The sequence below is a fragment of the Aedes aegypti genome, chromosome 1 (genome assembly GCF_002204515.2).
Source record: "Aedes aegypti strain LVP_AGWG chromosome 1, AaegL5.0 Primary Assembly, whole genome shotgun sequence".
Lineage (NCBI taxonomy): Eukaryota > Metazoa > Arthropoda > Insecta > Diptera > Culicidae > Aedes > Aedes aegypti.
The window spans coordinates 225,001,781-225,022,961 of record NC_035107.1 but is presented as its reverse complement, the minus strand read 5'-3'; the positions used below and the strand labels follow the sequence as shown (position 1 = coordinate 225,022,961).

The window sequence follows — 21,181 nt, the reverse complement described above, 5'->3', positions numbered from 1 at the left end:
CAAATAGTAGGTTTCAGCTTCAGTTGTCAAATTTCATAAATATTATGGCAGATATTGAACCGGCATACATTGTAGAATACCAAAATGGATTATCGCGTCAACATGGTATTGATCGATTATCAAAGCAAGGAAAAATTCAAAAATTACGTCCTTTGTTTTTAAGTCAATCTAAATCCTCCCCATGTCCACTATCACGCTTTTGCCCACATGCACTGTCGCACTTTCATACACCTCTACTCCCCTAAATGAATGACGTAATTTTTGAACGTTCCCCTAAACTTTTATATTGTCTTAAACTTTGCTAAAGGAGATTTAAAACATTAAATGTGATTCCCAATCTATTTCAAATATGGACGTATAAAAAATAAAAGTTTTTAAACCACAGCTATGAGTTTCTGTTACATAGTTTTCGAACGGTACATCATCCTTATGACTCGTATGAAATCACTCATTCATGTTTTAATGCAATATTAGGCACTATTGTGGACATTAGAACCAGATTCAGCCACTTAATTCGATCAGAATACTGAAAATGAAAATTGGTAGTCTACAACGAACATCGACCGGGTAAGTGCCGGCACCAGCACAATTGTGCTGGTCCCACTTTGTCCCTCCAGAAATATTTGCTGTGTGAATCAATTCTCATTTGGTCTTCACCATTTCAAAGAATGACTCTTTCACTCTCGATTCGTATCTGTGCATACCTAGAAATAACGAATAGTTGAAAAGTTGCGACAGATAAAACTTTTTCAATTCTTACGGTGTTTGTTTACTTTTTGTTTACCCTGAGCTGGTGTTTTCTAAACACGATGTAAACAAAAGCTGTTGTGCTTGATTACAAGTATCAATGATAATTCAATAATCGAAATCGAAAAAGTTTAGTAAAACAATGATTTATTGGCTGAAATAGTCATTCGATGTCAAGGGTGCCGAACAGCACAATTGTGCTGGTTCGTCCCTTAAGGGTTAAAATATACCGAATGTGGCCATTCGAACGTAATGACCTGAAGAACCGGCAATAGATTTGTTGGATACTAAACCGTTTCAATTCTCGAAAAGTAGAAACCAAACATAATTGTGCACTGGAATGCGTTCCCATAAGCTTGGCATAGATGTTCAGGTACAAATTGGCCACTTTATCGTAAGTTTGAGGCGTCCCGGAACCCGAAAAGGGTCATTTGTAGGATTAATCAAATGCAAAACTCATAGTGATCCAATTCAATCGTTTCTCAAAAGTTTTATACTGTTGCAATTTTCTTAAAATTCCGTCATGTAGTGGCCACATTATATCCATTTCCGGAAATTATCTGTGACATGAAATTTGCCTACCTCCAGGGGCACAAACACCTAGTAACCTTCACACCCGACCTGACCCAGTGATCTACCGGAATAACTCCGGCCACATGAATATTTCCGCGTTCTTCTCTCCACTTCTAGAAACTAGATATGTGTACCAGTATACTGACAAAAAATCATTTGAATCCATTAAGAATTCGCTGAGCGGTAAGGGTTTTAGAAATTTTGCTTTCACTCAGGCCTATACGGGTTAAAAACTAGCACGTAAACTTTCAATAATTGACGAAGTTGTGAATATGTTCTGTTATCATTGTTACGCTTAGCAGAAAACCGCTTGATGACATGCATTTTTTCCACAAGTACTAATTTTGTCTAGATGGAAAAGTAATCGTTCTCATGATGCATTTAAAATGTCATCTCTGTTTTTGTTCCATTTTGAATTCGTATTTTGAAAATAAAAAAATAATAGTAAAATTACACATTTGACATTTATCTTCCTCTCAAGCAATTACGTAATTTAAGATTGATCTTTTTTTTATAAAAATCATTAGTTTGAATGTTTCAGTGCTACTCTCTAGAACAGCGGTTTTCATATCGTGCTCCGAAAAGCACTTGGTGCTCCGCCAAATCTTGGCAGGTGCTCCGTGACAGTTTTGAAAATTTACACCAATGCTCTGAAATCTTTTAACTTTGTGCTTTGAAATACGTTTCTGATTATACCAAACCAAGCTATACCTATAACTTTCAAGTGTATGAATGTAGATAACAAAACCAGGGTAGACAATCGTCACCGCGAAATGGAAAAAGTCGGCGACGAAACTAAAAGAATCATCGTCGTTCAACCAGCGTCGGATGACGAATTGCTGCAGAGATCCGATCACATAGGCTCGGCGTCATGACGAACAAATACGATTCCTTCGTTACGCGCGAATCTTCGTTCGGGAGCACTAAGTCGACTAAAAATATGAATCTTGTCTTTGACAGATTAAGAACATTTTTTGAAAAAATAAAACGAAAGCCAAACAACAAAACACGTCTGGAATCGAACTAACGATCTCTGAATCGTCAACTCCACGTGCTTAGCAACAGAGCTGTTGTAGAATCATGAGGAGAGCGGGTTCATTTGCCAATACAAGCAATTATGTGATTGCATTCTTTTGTTGGCGCAAAGCAAGTGAATATACAGTAGGGTTTTGTTCTTCTTCGTCGTAAGCGCTACTATTCGTCGTATCAAACTTTAAATGTTCCACTACGGCGGATATTCAAACTTACCTGCAACATAGATTCATTATCCAAGTGTAATTTTGTGAAAGCTGTTATGGTTTGTACACTTGTACACCAAAAATGCAATAAAACTACTGTATTTTGGTAAATAACTTCAGTTCAATCATCCACTTTGCACTTTTTCACCGAAATCGCATGGACGAACACGATTTGGGAGAAATGCTTGATGATCGACTGAGCCACACCACTTTCCAACACAAGTTTCTTCCCGCCCCCGTGGGTGACTTACTTCGCCGAGCACTTATTTTCACTATGGAAAACCTTCGTACTTCTTCACTGAAGGATTTCATTCTAATCACACGCCGTAAAACTTCAATAAATCACCAAATTTTACGAAATTTCCTCAACCGCCGCGTATAATTAAGAATGTAAACAAAGTTCAATCCGTCGTATTGAGAAAAAAAAGCTTGTGTGCATCAATGTGTGCGCGACGCTCGACGTAAAAATACGATTCCTTTGATTGTGTTGTTTTCGCTGTACTTCGAGCAAATGCCATAATTGTACGGTCAAAAGGAATTGTGTTCATATGTTCGGGCTGAATTTTGATGACGAACATTCAATTGTAAAGGAAATTAGTATATTCCATCATGCTGAAGGAATGGAGGGAGATATCCGTAGATCTATATATTCTAGTAAAACATTTTATTATAGCGTTGATATGTTGTGTTTTAACCACTCAATACACACAGTGAGCCGTAAGTTGTGAAACGAATCTGGAAACTGATTGCGACGGAGTTGAAAACGATACGACGGATTGAGAATACGGTAAGATGCATTTTCTTTGCATTATTTCCAAAAAGAGATCAAGATTTATCAAAATGTTATTGTACAATGCTAAAGCCGGTTTGAGAAAGTTTTTTTTGGCATCGGTTTGTGTCAGCATCATTCACTGCAATACTGGGAAAATTGCAGTTAATACGATGGATACTAGCACATCACCCTAAACGCCTTTTTTCGTCTGATGCCTACGAAAATAGGCCAGGGGAAGTGGTTCACCCAGCGTGAATTTATAGCAGAGAAAAAGTTGATTTTGTATGAAAATTGACAGAAAAATGAATGACAAGTTCATCCACATCTCCTGGCCTATTCATCGTGCCTCGCGTTTCCAATCGTTGTTCAGCAACATTGCTTAGGATTGTGTTACAAATTCTGGATGAGTACTTAAAACAATTTCTGAATGATTTTTTTAGGAATCCCCTGTCTAGAGCAATATGGATGATCTCTAGTCATTTTTTTCCTTTTCCCTTCTTGCAGCAAGTGTAAAATTCTACAGGTTCCGAAGAAACTCTTAGGAGATTATTCCACAATTCCATCTGAAATTTCTCCGGTCGTTTGAGAACGTCGCGACCCATTAGAAGCCCACACAATAGAAAACTCAGCCAGCGCAGTTGCTGGCTAGTGTAGTGTGCTATTCCTATACCTAAAAAACAATGCGCTCTCGGGCTAGGCATTGGATATATATAGAAAGCGTTGTGTTTGGATGGGCATCTAATTCTTCCGAAAGAGGTGCACTTTGCGAAAAAGGACCACGTGATTATTGAGCTGAAATCGAATTCAGGTTAACTTCTGCGTTCATGAGTCTCTCATGGCGTAGTGGTAACGCGCCCCAACTAGACATCGGTGAGTCGTGAGTTCGATTCTCACTGAGAAGACGTGTAACTTTTTCGCAAATCTTCACATCAATTTGTCCATCTAATTCAATTGCAAATTATATGTAATGTTTAGCTTTTCGGTAGTTGTTAAATTTCCACTCCGCTGGTTGACCGTAAACCACGATTCATAATTAAAACAAGTATGAAATTTCTTTTCAGATTCCTCGATGAATGCATGACGAAGAATTCATCGAGTGATTTCTTTAGAGATTTCTTCTGGATTACATTCATTGACTCTTCTAGGGATCACTCCCGAAAGTCCTCTGAAGATTACTTTACCAATTCTCTTAGGAATTTGTTCAGAAATTACCAGTGATTTAACAATGGATTCTTAGAAGAGTTTCTCCAAAATTAGGGATTACTCTGAAAACTGAGTAGTGTTTGATCCTTCGACCTTGACGCTTGCTCTTGCGGGGGCGGGTGATGATGGCAGGATCAAACATGTCGCGCGTCGGTGGTACAGCAGTGAAAAAGTGCACAGTCCGTTAGTTTAGTAGTGTTTGATCTATTGATCGTGTCGCTTGCTCCTTCGGGGCGAGTGACGAACACTTGTTCGGCGTATAATCCGATTATTGAATTATTTCGCGAATCCGGTTAGGCGTGATTATATCATGGATCGCATCACCAAACATTGGTGACTCCCAGATCTCTACCTTATCCCACTAACCCAATATTCTTTCCATGACAACTGTGGAGACGCAGAGGTGATCTCGGTCTCTAGTAACAACGGTTGTCGAACTAACATTCCTTCCCTTCTCCGGTGACCGTAAGGACGTGGCCGGCGTTATTGACTTATAAAACTTGAGCTCTCGATTTGTGCACATTGAGAATGGTAGCCCCATTCATGAAATCTCTGTGCAACTTCGATTGTTCTAATAAATCACGGAGTAGCAACTACGAATTGTACGGTCACCTATGCTTATGCTATGCTTATGCTTAAAATCAATGAAAGATTGACCAACAAAAAACTTATTTCGCGATTTCTGTAGGAATTATAGGGTCTGATTGAGTGTGCAAAAAATCCGAATTTCAAACGGATTGGTGATGAAGAACAACAATTGTATTTCAAAAAGTGCTCCACGCACCGAAAAAGCTGAAAACCCCTGCTCTAGAAAAATGTTTTAAACGTGTAGGAAAAGTTTTTGATTCTGGTGTTTGTTTTAATAGATCACACATGCCCCGGGTATAAAGATATTTTGGGGGAAGTTAAACCATAAAAGTTTTCATATGAAATGGAAACAAAATACCTGCTAATTGTAAGCAGCTTGTAACAACGAACAGTTTAGTTTGTATTTTTGCCGCTAGATGGCGGTAGTGAACACGTGAAATTTAGAATTTTACGCTAGTTCTGTATTGTGATCCTGATGAAACAACAAGTTCGATAAAATAACAAGATTTGGCAAAGTTGACAGTCAAAGATAGCTGGAAGGCAAACAGTTTAATTCGTTATTCTCCAGTTGGGTGGTGCTGGTGAGCATGTGAAATTGAGCATTTTGAACTTGAAATCAAAGGGAACATCTCTTATAAAACATATAATCAGTGTTACTGCGGTCCAAAATTGTCTTTAAAAAACAACCTTCAACCTCGAGATATGGATCATCCAGATATAGAGGCTTCACTGTAATTATATCTCATAATTTTGGAAAGATAGAATGTCCAGAATGTTGTGTTTGGAAGTGGAAGTGATTAAGGTCAGAATCATATCATATTCAAGTGATTCAGGTCCGATCCTTCGTATATTCAAGTGTGTCAGATCTTATTCATATTATAGCGATTCAAGTATAATTTACTTCATGTGTGAGTGATTCAGGCCTGACTAACATCATATTCAAATTATTCAAGTCAGAATTAATTGATATCCATGTGATTCGTGTCTGATTTACTTCATATTTATGTGTTTCAGCTTTCATTCACTTCATATTCAAGTGATGCAGGCCTAAACTACTTCATACTCAATTCATTACTGATTCACTTTATTTTTAAGTGGTTTATGTTTGATATACTTCATAGTAATGTTTCATTGTTGATGCAATTTATTTTTAGTTATTTCTGATTTGCTCCATGTTCAAGGAATTTGGAACTGATTTACTTAATTTTTGTCCAAGCGATTCAGGTCTGATGCTTTTAGTTTTCAAATGATTTAGGGTATACTCTCTTCATAATCATGTTTCAGGTAATTTATACTTCATACACAAGTAACTCAAGTCTGATTATCTTTATATTCAAGTGATTCAGGACTGATTCACTTAAGATTCAATTGATTCAAAACTTGTTCACCACACAGTCAAGTGATTCGTGTCGGATGTATTGCGTATTCAAGTGCTCCGGATGTCCTTAACTTCTTCAACAACTTTGCCGATGCCTCGTACTTTTTATCTAATGTGGATCACAAGAGGGACTTGCTTAAAACGCTCAAATGTACATGCTTATTAGCGTTACCTTGCTCAACGAAACCTTTTGTTTCTGGATACCATTGGCTTTCTGATCAGCTTTGTCGAAAACTAGAGCTTTCTATTTCTTCTGGATCATGAGAAAGATGCTCACTTGCGACACCTAGCGGCAAAATTATGAACCAAACCTTCCGGGTGACCTTGACTTTCTGAGCAAGTTTGCCGAAGACTCGTATTGTCTATCTCATGTGCATCACAAGATAGAACTTGCTTGAAATGCTAGCTGAACTAGGATTGAACTAAATGCTTGAAGTATGTGCGAAATATACATTATGAAATCGGAATCCCGTGGTCTCCTTTTCTTATCCCTAATCGTTGATTGGTAAATCAACAGATTCTCAATCTTTTGTCGCCATTATAAAGATTATCTTTTTCTCTGCTAATTGTAAACAAAAACTGTGAGGACGGTTTCTGATTGATAAAATTTTGAAAATTATATGTTTTTAAACGAAAATTGTTCACAACTTGAAAAATAATCGACATAGCTCTTTGGTGCCTTCAGCAAAAATGTGCAAAATAAAAGTTCTGAAAGAGTTTCATACAAAGCATTCATAAAAAATCAACATATTAATATATATTCGCCATAAACCAAAACTAACATGGTAAAGAAAACGAAAAACGAGATTTTTGTTAAAAGAACCGAAATAACTGTATGTAAAGTCATTTAAAATTGAATACACATGCATTGACATTAGATCGATCGAGTAAGCGGAATGTAAGAAGTTGAAAGAAGAAAAATTATTTGCTGAACCAGTTTTGAAGTTATCAATGACCTTCTGGTTCTTTCTAATGGCGTCAAATGATTGAGAATCCCTTTGCGCCTTTCAGAGATATCGGCATTTGAAAACAACAATATTTTAGAAGAAAATCTCGTATAACTCTGTAACCATAAGAGATAGAACAGTAGTTTCTTTGACAAAAAGTTGCGCAATCAAAAGTTCTAAAAGTGTTCAGAACAAAGTTTTTAGGAGAAATTATCGTATTAATAGTTATCAAGAAATAACTGATTTTTCAGCACCACCCTGACTTCTTTGTTTAAAAAAATCATAACTCGCGAACCATAAGAGATATAAATTTGGGTGCTTCGGCAAAGTAGCTCTAAATCGGTTGTTCTAAAACATTGTAGATCATTGTGCAGGCCTAAATGCGTCAGCGAAAAAGTTTATATGCTGATCTCGAAAACAATGTGGGCCCCCCTAATTTCACATCACTGAAAAATATGGCGAAACTTTGCCGAAGACACCATATATCTAAAATTAACGGTTTAGGCGCAATCATTTTTGTCTTCCTAGATTGGCTTTGGGACCAATGTCCATTGGTCATCTGGTTCCGGATATTTTCCAAAATTTCTTTGGGGAGTCGAGGTTTTTCCGTAACCCAAGTAAATATCTCAGCCTACAGATTTTTTCTCATGATCGATCATTCGCTTCTCAAACAATACTTCAATTAGAGTCTGTTGTGAAAAAATGAAGCAAATTGGTGCAACAGTTCTAAAGTTATGAAAATGTTTGTGTCTGGTACCAATATGGCTCTATAATGGTCTTGAAATCTCCAAAATCATCATTTTGTAATTTTCAGATTTCTTGAACCAACCGATTTCCATGTTTTTTTTTTCAGAGTAGCTCCTCAAAATTTGACATTGTATAGCCCACATTTTAGTTTATTTTTTAAATTGATCAAAAACAAAATGGCGGCCAGCTTGTATATGGGGAATGTCGGTCCCCCAAGGAATATCTAAATATCTTCAATACCATATGACGAATGAGCAATATTAACACAGATTCTAAAAATAGAAGAGTTTTTTGAGGGCTTGTAAAAGTGGTACAAAAATATCGAAAAACAAAAAAGTTATCGCTGTTTGAATATTTTCTAATGGTAAAAACATGAAGCTGCCGCTGGAGGCCGCTACCAGCAGCTTCATTTTTTACCACTAAAAAAATATTCAAATCGTGATAACTTTTTTGTTTCTCGATATTTTTGCACCATTTTTTCAAAAACTCTAAAAAAAATTTCTACTTATATATCTTAAGCTACATAATTTTTATCATATTCGGATATATACTCCTTGCAGTGATACATTAATGCGAGTATGTTGTGAAAAAATTAAGCATTTTGGTGCAGCCGTCTTTGAGTAATGAGCATTTATGTTTCTGGTACCACGCTGAACAAATGAAGATCTTGAAAACTCTAAAAATCATCGTAATTTTCCTATTTCTACAAAATATGTCAGTGAAGGAATTGTGAATCCATACATTTTGACTTTTGGCCAGCTCTGTGCCACTGTGCGATATCTCTGGGACAGTCCCTGTTAGGCGGAGTGGATCAAATGTCAGAACGATTAATCTTTTGGGCGACAACGGCGACAGGGGCCTACTTGGATGCCTCCTTTAAAAACACCGTAAATCACTTCCAGCTGATTCATGGAAAGTTCTTGGAAGGAGCAATGAACTTCCTTCTCGGGTCATCATTTTTGATCATCTTTTGTGTGAATATGTGTTTACCTTTTCATCATGGAATTTTAATTATAGCTTCAGTAAATATTTAGATAGGACTTTTGATTGATAAACGGTTGCTAGAAAAGGACAAAAATGTTTGAACTATATTAGTAAAAGACCCTCAAAAGTTTCAATCTTACACCTTCAGTTTTCAACGTGCTTCCATGGCAACGACATCCTGCGTCACGGAAAATGGTAAAACTTTAAACACGTGGCAAGAATCAAAAGTTGTGACATCCTATTGCCTCGGATTTCTTTCGTCGTGTCACACTCGATTCCAATCTAAGTTTTTGCATGCGGTGCAAAACTTTACTCAAATTCAACGGCACTTGCCAAGTGCGAGTTCTTTTATTTTTTTTTTTTTTCATCTGACAGGAAAACGATCAAAACTTATCGTTTTAGCACCGTAAGCAAAACTATGCCACCACCAACTAACAGTGGAAATAAATGGCAAAAATCACAACCAGAACGACGGCGATCCAATTAAAATATGAAGTGGTAGTAAGACAAGCGGAGATGATGAAGCTGTAAATTCAACTCAATTAAAATTTAATATCCTCGTTCACTGCATCCTCGTCGCTTTACAACCGTTCGTAGTTGTTGTCGTCGGCAGAGCGAAGGCACGTGTCAATCTATCCCACCATTCTCACGCCCCTCGTGTCGTACGTCAAATCGTAAGGCTGCACCACAGACAAATAGGCATTTAAAATATGTCGCATAATATAGTCGGTGCAATTAGACTTACAGATGGCAATAGTGTGAATCGACAAAAACGAAGAAAAACGATGCGAGCGCCTCTGGTTGTAGGATTTGAAATAAATATTATATGAGTGGTCGATGAAAATTTCGTCAGCGTTACATCTGTTTGTCTATGCCTCCACCATCATCATCTATCATCGTCCGCAGCCCCGTAAAGGTACATTCGGACCTGGAATGAATTGACGACTTTTGAGTAGAGAAACGATGTGTTGGAAGGGAAACACCTTTCTCCCGCTTCCTTTAGACAGACAAGTACACCGACAGAGACATGCCATCTATTCATATTTCTTCTTCATCAGTCACATGTGAATGGGAATGGCGGATGGGTAGAGTGTGCTCTCTACCAGATGCATCAAGCTTCGGAGGAGAGATATAAATTTATTCTGAAGCTAGTGCAGCCATCCCAGGTCCGAAGATCTGGTCTTGTACCTGCCTGTCAAAGTTATTTTTAGAACCAACATTCTCACATTCTTAGGCGAGGTGGCAAAGTAGGGCAAAGGTGGTTAAAATAAACTCATGGCTTTTCAGAATCCTGAGTATTTTCAGAAGAATCTCTTCAGAATCCTGAGAAGGATTCTCTCAGAATCCTGAGAAGGATTCTCTCAGAATCCTGAGAAGGATTCTCTCAGAATCCTGAGAAGGATTCGCTCAGAATCCTGAGAAGGATTCTCTCAGAATCCAGAGAAGGATTCTCTCAGAATCCTGAGAAGGATTCGCTCAGAATCCTGAGAAGGATTCGCTCAGAATCCTGAGAAGGATTCGCTCAGAATCCTGAGAAGCATTCGCTCAGAATCCTGAGAAGGATTCGCTCAGAATCCTGAGAAGGATTCGCTCAGAATCCTGAGAAGGATTCGCTCAGAATCCTGAGAAGGATTCGCTCAGAATCCTGAGAAGGATTCGCTCAGAATCCTGAGAAGGATTCGCTCAGAATCCTGAGAAGGATTCGCTCAGAATCCTGAGAAGGATTCGCTCAGAATCCTGAGAAGTATTCGCTCAGAATCCTGAGAAGGATTCACTCAGAATCCTGAGAAGGATTCGCTCAGAATCCTGAGAAGGATTCGTTCAGAATCCTGAGAAGGATTCTCTCAGAATCCTGAGAAGGATTCTCTCAGAATCCTGAGAAGGATTCTCTCAGAATCCTGAGAAGGATTCTCTCAGAATCCTGAGAAGCATTCTCTCAGAATTCTGAGAAGGATTCTCTCAGAATCCTGAGAAGGATTCTCTCAGAATCCTGAGAAGGATTCTCTCAGAATCCTGAGAAGGATTCTCTCAGAATCATGAGAAGGATTCTCTCAGAATCCTGAGAAGGATTCTCTCAGAATCCTGAGAAGGATTCTCTCAGAATCCTGAGAAGGATTCTCTCAGAATCCTGAGAAGGATTCTCTCAGAATCCTGAGAAGGATTCTCTCAGAATCCTGAGAAGGATTCTCTCAGAATCCTGAGAAGGATTCTCTCAGAATCCTGAGAAGGATTCTCTCAGAATCCTGAGAAGGATTCTCTCAGAATCCTGAGAAGGATTCTCTCAGAATCCTGAGAAGGATTCTCTCAGAATCCTGAGAAGGATTCTCTCAGAATCCTGAGAAGGATTCTCTCTGAATCCTGAATAGGATTCTCCCAGAATCCTGAGTAGGATTCTCCCAGAATCCTGAATAGGATTCTCTCAGAATCCTGAGAAGGATTCTCGCAGAATCCTGAGAAGGATTCTCTCCGAATCCTCTTTGGATTCAGTTATGCAATAATTTTAGATTTTGGAATTGTGTTCCAAATGATTTATCGGTTCAAAGCTGCATAACAGTAGTGTTGCCGATAATACGACCTATCTCTTTTAAGTGCTCCAGAGCATCCCAAAAAAGGCTCTGCCCTTCACCCTTTCCAATCATACGCCTTTCTTATCCATCCATACATCATCGATTTAACCATGAAAAAAACGGAACAAGAAGAGAACGCCGTTTTTTCCGGATGGGAATTTTATTTGAATTTTAAACTAACTTTGAGTGTCGTTCCCCTCTTTCTCTCTTCCAGATAAAGCCCCCTCGGAGGCGACCTTTCGCGGGACGGAGTTTCTCTCGTACGACCTGGGCCAAACCGGCGGTGAACCGATCGTCAGTGCACAAGACGCCATCACGCTCTACTTCCGGACCCGGCAGCCAAACGGGCTGCTGTTTTACACGGGTAAGTGAAATGAGTAAAGGGGAGGGGGAGAAGTCCTTGGTGCTTACCTACCTTGGTAAGTATGCTACTGAATGGGCGTGAGGGTTTGCGCAGTGGTTCGACTGCGGCCAAACTCTGAAAAAATATCGAAATAGTGTTTTTGTTCTACATCGAACCACTGGGATGTGGTACGATGATGTGGTGCACCAGTTGCAACTACTATACAGTGCTTCCGAAAGAGGATTTGGTGAGAGAAACTATGGAAGCGAAGAATGCATAACATTTCGGCACGGTTTTCTTTTCTTTTGGAGATACTCACCCATCATTCCGCTAGCGATAACTACCGTAGTAAAATGGCTTGCTTCATGATGAAGAAAATCGATTCAGCCCTTAATTTGGAATGAAACACGTGGATGATCAAATGACAGACAGCTAAATGTCAAGTCATCATACTGAAAACTCGTACCATAGAAGCAATTTGGCATGTCAAAAATTCTGATTTTCCAGTCGTCTTCACTTTTGCAATCTGAGACCTTAATTTGATTACACATTTTTTAGTGTACTGCTTCAAATGTTAGATTCAGTCATTTATAATTACTCCGTGATGCTTCCACAGAAATTCATATTCCCTCGTATCCCTTCGGACCCCTGGTGAAAACATTCCACAATTCTTCAGAATTTACTGCAGCTTACCGGTTAACAGCGGTAATGGATGGCGATGCAGAAAACTGCTACTCTCACTCCTCGTGCAGCATCTACAGCTAAACAGTGCAGCAGTGCATATCGTTAATGATTGTTGCTGCACTACCACTGCACTTTGCTACTACTGGTGGGTTTAAGAATGTGCACACATTCACAGACCACTGGCATTGCGATTTACGTGTTGTGCACATATACTATATGGCACATAGCATAAAAGCAAAGTAGGCGTAATGGAGACCGCCGGACATGCTTCGGTGGCAAAGTTCCCAAATGATTTTATTGACATCTGCATGGTGATTCCAAAAACTAAAAATGTTTGTAAATGTCTTGTGATAGAGAACCTAATGCTATTGTTTTGGGGGCCTTCCTTAGCCGAGTGCACCATGGTTAAAGCAAAGCCATGCTGTATGTATCTGGGTTTGATCCCCGGTCGGTCCAGGATCTTTTCTTAATGGAAATTTTCTTGACTTCCCTGGGCATAGAGTATCATCGTACATGCCACACGATATACGAATGCAAAAATAGCAACTTTGGCAATGAAAGATCTCAGTTAATAACCGTGGAAGTGTTCACAAGAAAACTAAGCTGAGAAACAGGCTTTGATGCCTGGCAGCCTTATACACGCATATGCCATTATAATGCCATAAAAAAACTAAATAGTGTGCCGATACTAATGCAAAGGTGTAATCGTGCTTCTCAGCACCACTACATTAGTGTGCTGTGCTGTTACTTCAAAAGGGCCCAACTGACATTAGCAATTTCTCTTCATCGATCCTCTCTTTCGCTAACAACTCCGCTAAATTTGATAAATCTGTAATATTTCTTGTTGATGAAGCAAGATATAGTGATTCCTCATCCTACAGCACAAACATATGTAACGAAAAGAGAATCAGTTTTGTGCAATAACGCAAAGAGAGCAACGATGAAGATAAATAGATAAGCCCTTATGGAAAAAAAGAAACAATACAGAATTAGTCTCTATGTCCAGAACGTCCAGACTTCCAATGTTAAAGGTAAGTCTTGACGCTTTTCGACTGCACTCGTGGTTCAGTTAGGTGCTTTCATTACCTTGAAGACATTCAGACAATACTCCACTGCACTGTAACGTCACGCATCAATTTTGACAGGTACTGGTCCTGTTGTTTACAGTTTGGACTTAGTACTTTTTTTCGAATCATTCTTAATTTCGTGAAAGTTTGCTGCGAGGAGAGGTCAAATCCATTGCAGATACCCACGGATCGTATTATTCTATCTTCCTACCGTGGAAAATCGTCACCATCAGCATGCTGGTGATAGAAATGCGAAGATGAAAAAATGATGGAAAAAACGACTAAGTCCGAAACGTAAACAACAGGACCAGCAGCTGTCAAATAAGTGAGGTTAGGCTCGTCATATGCAGCGCTCTATAAAGCGGTGTTTGCTGTACGAACCCTTTCTTCTGGTTCGTATTAATGACCTTCTTTCCTACGCACAATGGTCGAGCTCTATATAAAGGGGCGGCCAAAACTATCAAATATTTTTTTGAGATTTTTATGGTTTTTATCGATTTAAAATATACTACATGTTTTATATTATTATGATCCTTAACTAAAATTGACCTTTTTTTTGTCTTTTATGGCGTCAAATTGGCTGAAGTCAAAAAATTGAAAAATGTAACAATAAATTAAAGTACAAAATTTCTATTCAAAGAATGCAATATCTTCCCAAATTTATGCACTCTCTGAAAGCTCTGAAAGCAACACCTTTGTCAAGCATGAGGATGAAAACAAAAATTTGGTTACACTTGAGTAATTTTGATGATTTTGAACATGATAAACAACTCTTGTCGCGTCATGTCGCCGCCATTTCGAATATTGCACATCGAAAAGCATCATTGGATCTTAGAATTCAGCAGAACCGTACGTTCTTGTTTTTATATACTCAATCTCTCGGATCCACGGATGTTTGGAAGTTCCTACTTCTATAGCCTAAGCAGCTTGCTGAATCAGTGAGGATCACCATTTCGTTTCGGATGTTAAGAATAGCAACCACCTTCTTCATCGCATACGCTTCTGCATGGAAAACGCTGCACTCCTTTGGTAGACTAAACGATCCGGAAAGGCCATTGTTGAAGAATGAGGCTCCTACCTGTCCTCGCTACACACTGAAGTAGTTCAAATGGTAGCCCGGAATTATCGAGCTGATGACAAACGCTCCAGAAGCAAACCGAACCATTTTTCCATAAGCCAGAGCAAGGATCTGCAATGTAGCTGGTCCTTCTCGGCTCACCAATCTAATAACTAACGCCGATCAGACTTGCAGTAGACTCGTCCGCTGGCTCCGGTCATCTGGAGTATTCTCAGATTTTTCCATAAGCCAGAGCAAGGATCTGCAATGTAGCTGGTCCTTCTCGGCTCACCAATCTAATAACTAACGCCGATCAGACTTGCAGTAGACTCGTCCGCTGGCTCCGGTCATCTGGAGTATTCTCAGACGTGACTCACATGCTTTCTTCGCCATTTTGTAATGTGATTTTAATGTCAAGGTACGACCCAAACCCCTAGCACTCAATCGGTTTGTTTTCGGGACGGAGATGATGGGTCACCGATGATGCTTCGCGCCGGCTTCCGACGCGCGTTTGGGCTGCAGTAGAACATGTTGACTCCATTTGAAAGTATCCGGAATAGGGAACCAACGTTACGGATAACACTGATCCTTGCGGCTCACCATTTTCCTTGCTTGTGTTCACTTAACGTGTATCCACCTATTGATACCTGAAACGTTCGCTCCGAGAGAAACTACTACACGAAACTACTACACGAGTGGGGTTAACGAAGACGCTGGTTACGGGGTGTCTCCGATACCCAGACACTTCGCTGGAATACTCCATCTAAGTCAGGTCATGGGTTGTGGGTACGGCCTACTTCGGGTGTGGGCTGGAGTCTGACGGAGTTGATGCTTTTCAGTAGATGAATTTTGGAGGTCTTCCGCGCTTAGTCTCCTGCACGACCGGGGAGTTTTTCCTTGATCGATACATTGAACCAGCCGTTGACTGAGCCACTAGTTGCTCTCGGCTGTGGCGAGGCTTCTCTACGACGACGGTTGCGCTCACATGGTGCACTCTTTCTGGGTTAGACTGGTTGATGACCTGCTTGATGTAAATCATTACCTGCTAGATCCACTCGTCTTTCTTCTTGTTATCTTCCTGTAACCTGGCGATTACCTTATATTTTTGGAGCATGACCGCTTCCAGCTACTCCAGCTTTATCTTGAAAACACTTTGTTGGGCCGCTACCTGGACGAAGCAACCAGCTTGTTGCTCCACGCGTTTTCTGGCCTCCGGGAAACTCAAGTTTTTGCTCACTGCCACTTCGATCACTTCTACTTCCTTTTTATAGACCGGACATTGACGATTTGTTGGCAAATATCACCCTTGCAATTACAGCACGACGTAGCTTCACCGCGTTCTTCTTTATGGAAGTTCTGCGAACAGTTAACGCAGCGTTGCGGTCCAGGACAACGGACATGAGTGTGTCCATGGCTGAAGCAGCTGTAGCAAAATATTGGCCGACTTTCATATACGTGGTCTTACAGAATGTAGAGATCAGTGCCGGAGTATTAACTCTTTTGCCGCCTTCATTGTGGGTGATACGCTTCACACGAATCACCTTCTGGCTGATCATCTCCGTCAAAATGTCCTTTTCCTCCATCTGAATTAGATCCATGTAGAAAATGGCGCATCTATTAACATTCAAATTCGGATGAGGGACGACTTCTACCTCAGTTCCGACAATTCGCTTCGTTACTGGTGCTCTTATTATTATAACATATAGGGGAACTTACGTATTGTCGGCAGCCTAAGCAGCTGAACTTTTAAGAAGGCAATTTTACGCAACAATAGAGCACAACAATTAGCAGGATACACCTAAACTACACTTGAGCCCTCTTCGTTTATTAATTATTATACATAAAACACTATTTTGTTCTCTCGGAGATGAACCAGCCAAGAGCTGAAAATCTCCCTAATAAAGATAACTAACTAACTATTTTGTTCTCTTAATCTTCTCTTTTTCCTCAACAAAGTCACGAGGCACTTGTTCTTTTATCGGCAATGCAATTACTATTGTCGGCAACAAAAATGTTTACTTCAGCAATCCAAAACTGCGCAAAAACTAGTTTATGTATTGGTAATATTTCGTATTTGTTGACAATTCCTGAAATTAAACGTCACTCATTATGTTCTACTCGTTGAAAGCGCCAATGCACATAAATACAGACTACACTGAGAAAAGAATTGCAGTTATAAATAGAATAGCGGAGAGTCAAATTGAATACACAACGCCACTAAATTTATGCAGACTTCGATGCCGCGAAAACTATTTTTGTTTTCAAATTTCGGTTCCATGACGTAAATTTATGAATTTCAATCCGATTTCTTGAAGCGAATTTTCATATGGGGTTCCTATGTTTATCGATAGTTCGTTTCCTGAGTGTAGTTTGTTTGGCCCAATGTCACCTTCTCGAAGGTATGAGATTGGGGGCAATTTTCAAATGATTCCTATTTAAAGGAAAATAATCAAATTTCATTTATTTGTTCTCATATTAAACCGAACATATCAAGTCAAATTGCGAAAGTTATTTAAAAATAAATGAGGACTTACTCATTTTTGGCCAAATCTCACCCCCAACGACGGTACTTGCATAGTTGTTTTCATTTTTCACCGTGAATTGATCTATTCGCTGACAAGCTGAATGGCTCGATATGGTTTTAGTCTGTAAAGGTTGCTGCTCTTGAACACTCTATTACCAAGTTATTACCGAGAGAATGAACTTCGGCAAAGTTGTTCAGTAGCTCAAGCGCTATCATTATAAAAGCTATGAGATTCCAAATTTTGCCACCAGGCGGCGCTAGTGAGCATGAAACTTTTGTTTTGCGGATTTATCAGGATCCTGACTACTTAGAAAGATGGCGTCTTCGATAAACTTGTTGAGAAGCTCAACTTTGTTTCATGCTCACTAGCACCGCTTGGAGGCAAAATTTTGAATCGCATAGCTTTTATAATGATAGCGCTTGAGCTTCTGAACAACTTTGCCGAAGGCGCCATCTTTCTAACTGGCTAGGATCCTGAGACATCCGGAAAACAAAAAATATCGTGCCCACTAGCGCTGCCTGGTGGAAAAAACCTTGTATCTCTTGACAAAAATAATGATAGCCCTTGGCAAAATTTTGATTCGCATAGCTTTTATAATGGTAGCGCTTGAGTTTCGCCAAAGGCGTTATTTTTAAGTTGTCAGGATGCTGAGCTATCCGGAAAACAAAAATTCTTGAACGGCCATTTTGGAAAGTTATCAACCCATACTTCAACTTTGCCAAATATCTCGAATCAGTATTTCCGCATATAGACGTTTCATTTTTCAAAAACATAATCATTACCCTGATTTTTTTACGACCCCCCGATAACGGTCGTAAAAAGAAGTTGGGGTGTATTAAAAAAAATTCCGATTGCTATGTCCCAGGATTTTATTTTTTTGGTTTTTGAATAGCACTCTCCGAATATGGTTCGATCAGCTGATTCAGATCAAAATCCAAACCTTGCCAGAAATTTTTAAGGTTCATATTATTCTCAGTGTATGAGAAAATCAGAATAGACCCTTTTCAAATCTACTTTTTTTTGACTTGATACAATTACATCATCCACTGATTGCCTGTAGAACAACAGGAGTGTTGCCAAAATAGTTAACCTATTGAAAGACGTATATTTTATATGTTTCTCAGTATATTGAAGTTTATACGCTACAATCTTCAAATAAGGAAGGCATTGAAAGGCTCAATTATTACCCATGCATGCTTTGTTGCCTAATTCCAATAAATTAATTAGTTGTGTTCGATCTTTTCTGTGAATTTAAATCGTGAATAATAATTACACCGCAATTGAATATGGTTTTCTGGCAACCTGGTGCAGTAATATAAAGTGATTGCCGAGGAAAACAAAGTTCATTAATTTTTACTTGTGATTTGAAGCATAAAAGTTGAGTATTTTCGAGTGCTTTATAGACCAATCAAAAGTTTAATTGTGCATAAGTGATCGGTGCGTAGATTTTGTGAAAAAATTGGCATTGGAGCGGAGAATTGGACCTTTCGAAGTGGTGAGTTTTTCTTAAGCTGTTCTTGTGTTGTTCTATTCGGCAGCTCACGAATGACGATGATTTCGTAAGCATTTATTTCATTTAATAATAAAACCCATGTTATATAATATTTTTGTGAAGGATGTGATTTATATGGAAGATTATAGTTCAAGGAACATGTAGAGTACATTGAAGGTAACCCTTGTTCCGTAGATAAATTCTAACAAGGACGATAAATTAGTGTTGCCGAAAATACCCTCAGGGTGCCGAAGCCATCATTTACCCTAATATCAACGCCGGCGGCTGCATCAGAATACAGGTCAATTCAGGAATGGGAGGAAAATGTCGGCGTGTTACTTACTTCACGGAAGCCGAGGAGTCCCCTGCAGTTCCAAAGAAAACACTGGAGTTTTGAACATGGGAATGGGCTGTCTATGTTCCCTTAGACAAATTGATAAATGATAAATTTATAATTTGAAATGTATACGAGAGGATAAGCATGGAAGAGGTTATTCTTTTCGTAATCACATAACGCGAACCGGACACGTTTGATCCTTGACACCTTGACTTTTATCGGATAAACAAATTTCAATGATTTTTTTTTCACTCACGGACGATTTATAGCATAAATCAGAGTGTTCGAGTTGATACGTAGGTTAATTGAAGTGAAAATATCAACGAAAACTAAGATTTTAGAAAATCACGTTTGAAAATTAGAACTGACGTAACTTTTAACTCGGAAGACTTGAGCTTTTTCAGTGAGGTGAATATCGTTATGATATGAGGTCAAATCCTTTAGAATTCTTTTTGAATCATTAATGGATATATTTTCGATTAGGCAATAACATTTTTCAGAAATATTTGTTTTGCTCACGTTTTTTGCATGATGTTCATTTACCACTAACAGCTGTTCATTTTACCCACATAGTGCAGGTAAAATGAACATTTACAGCGTTTTTTGCTAGCGACAAAAATATGTGAAAATTCAGCTATTTTAGTCTGAATTCGTGTTGCTGCTATAGATGACATCCCTGTTTTTGATTTTGTGGGATAGAACTATACAAATTCCTCGTTTTTCTATCAGAAACAGGATGATTTCCTTAAGGTGTTCATTTTACCACCACTTCCCCTATGGTTCTTATTTTCCCTTAAATTCTTCCATATACTGTTGTGCTTATATTCAGGTCCCTTTCTACTTCAATGGAGTTTAAAATATTTAATCATTATTTCATTCGAATGATGTGTCGGTAATACATTATATATCATTGTCACAAGGTTTATCAACAATCGTCATATCATCAAGGTCAGCGAAAGGTGGTTCGCTAGCATTTGTTTGCCAACTCCATCATAAACCCGAAACGACGACCATGTTCTGCGTCTTGCTATTGTGGCAGCGGATTGAGCAATAAAATCCAAATCAGATTTATTGCCCCACCACAACCTGACGCTGTCATCCCTCGGATTAGGGCCAGCCCGATACGCCTATCCGCCAAAGTCCAACAACGACCAACTGTGGACGGTGGACGTATTTCCGTGTCGGCTGCTCCAATGGCTGCCACTACCACACGCCGCAAACGATGCGGTCAACGCATTAATTGCCGTAGCCTGTCGTTCGGCCTGATTTCTTGAACGCCATTGGATTCCCAACTAAACGCCTTACTGTATCGCCGGTTAACCTCTTTTTCCCACGTGGTCTCCTGGAGTTACCATATATTTCCACACGGCGGCAGTGGGGTGGCACCAAGAAAGGGATGAGCACTTGATTGGATTATCTCCAGTTTCGCCGAGTTTTCACATTCGAATGCCGTTAGCCGGATCACCGCCTCCAGTTCCGTGCTCTACCGGTGCACACGAGCGCTAAAGCCATGGGCGTTGCTAGGATTTTCAACAGGAGGAGCGGGGATTGTAGGGCGAGTATGGAGAGACAAAGAGACTTAACCACGAATCAAAACAAAACACTACTTGAATCGATTTTACACTGATGCAAAAACGTCGTAAGTAACTGAATTAAAACGACTTATCATTTTGTCATACAATTTTTGTGGGAACCGATAGACACTATCAAGTATATTAAGGCGAGCTGATTGCATGCAAAATTTAAACGATGTATACGGCAAAAAAAATGTTAAAATGGGGGTTTGTTTTAAAACATTTTTAGAAGATAATTTTTTATTCTTCTTAATTAATTTTCTCAAAACCGTATGAAAGTTACTTACGTCGATTTGAAAAAGTAATCGAGAATTTATGTCTCTCAATTCTGAGAATCGTTTTTTAAATTCTTTTTTTT

General features: G+C 39.2%; 1 protein-coding gene across 1 annotated transcript in view; it reads left to right on the top strand.

The window, feature by feature from the left end:
* The window catches only part of LOC5567609 (neurexin-1), a 571,360-nt gene that overhangs the window by 378,283 nt on the left and 171,896 nt on the right, over positions 1-21,181 (top strand). Inside the window, 1 exon segment of the mRNA XM_021857706.1 lies at positions 11,959-12,108. Within this exon segment, the coding sequence (XP_021713398.1) occupies positions 11,959-12,108 (150 nt within the window).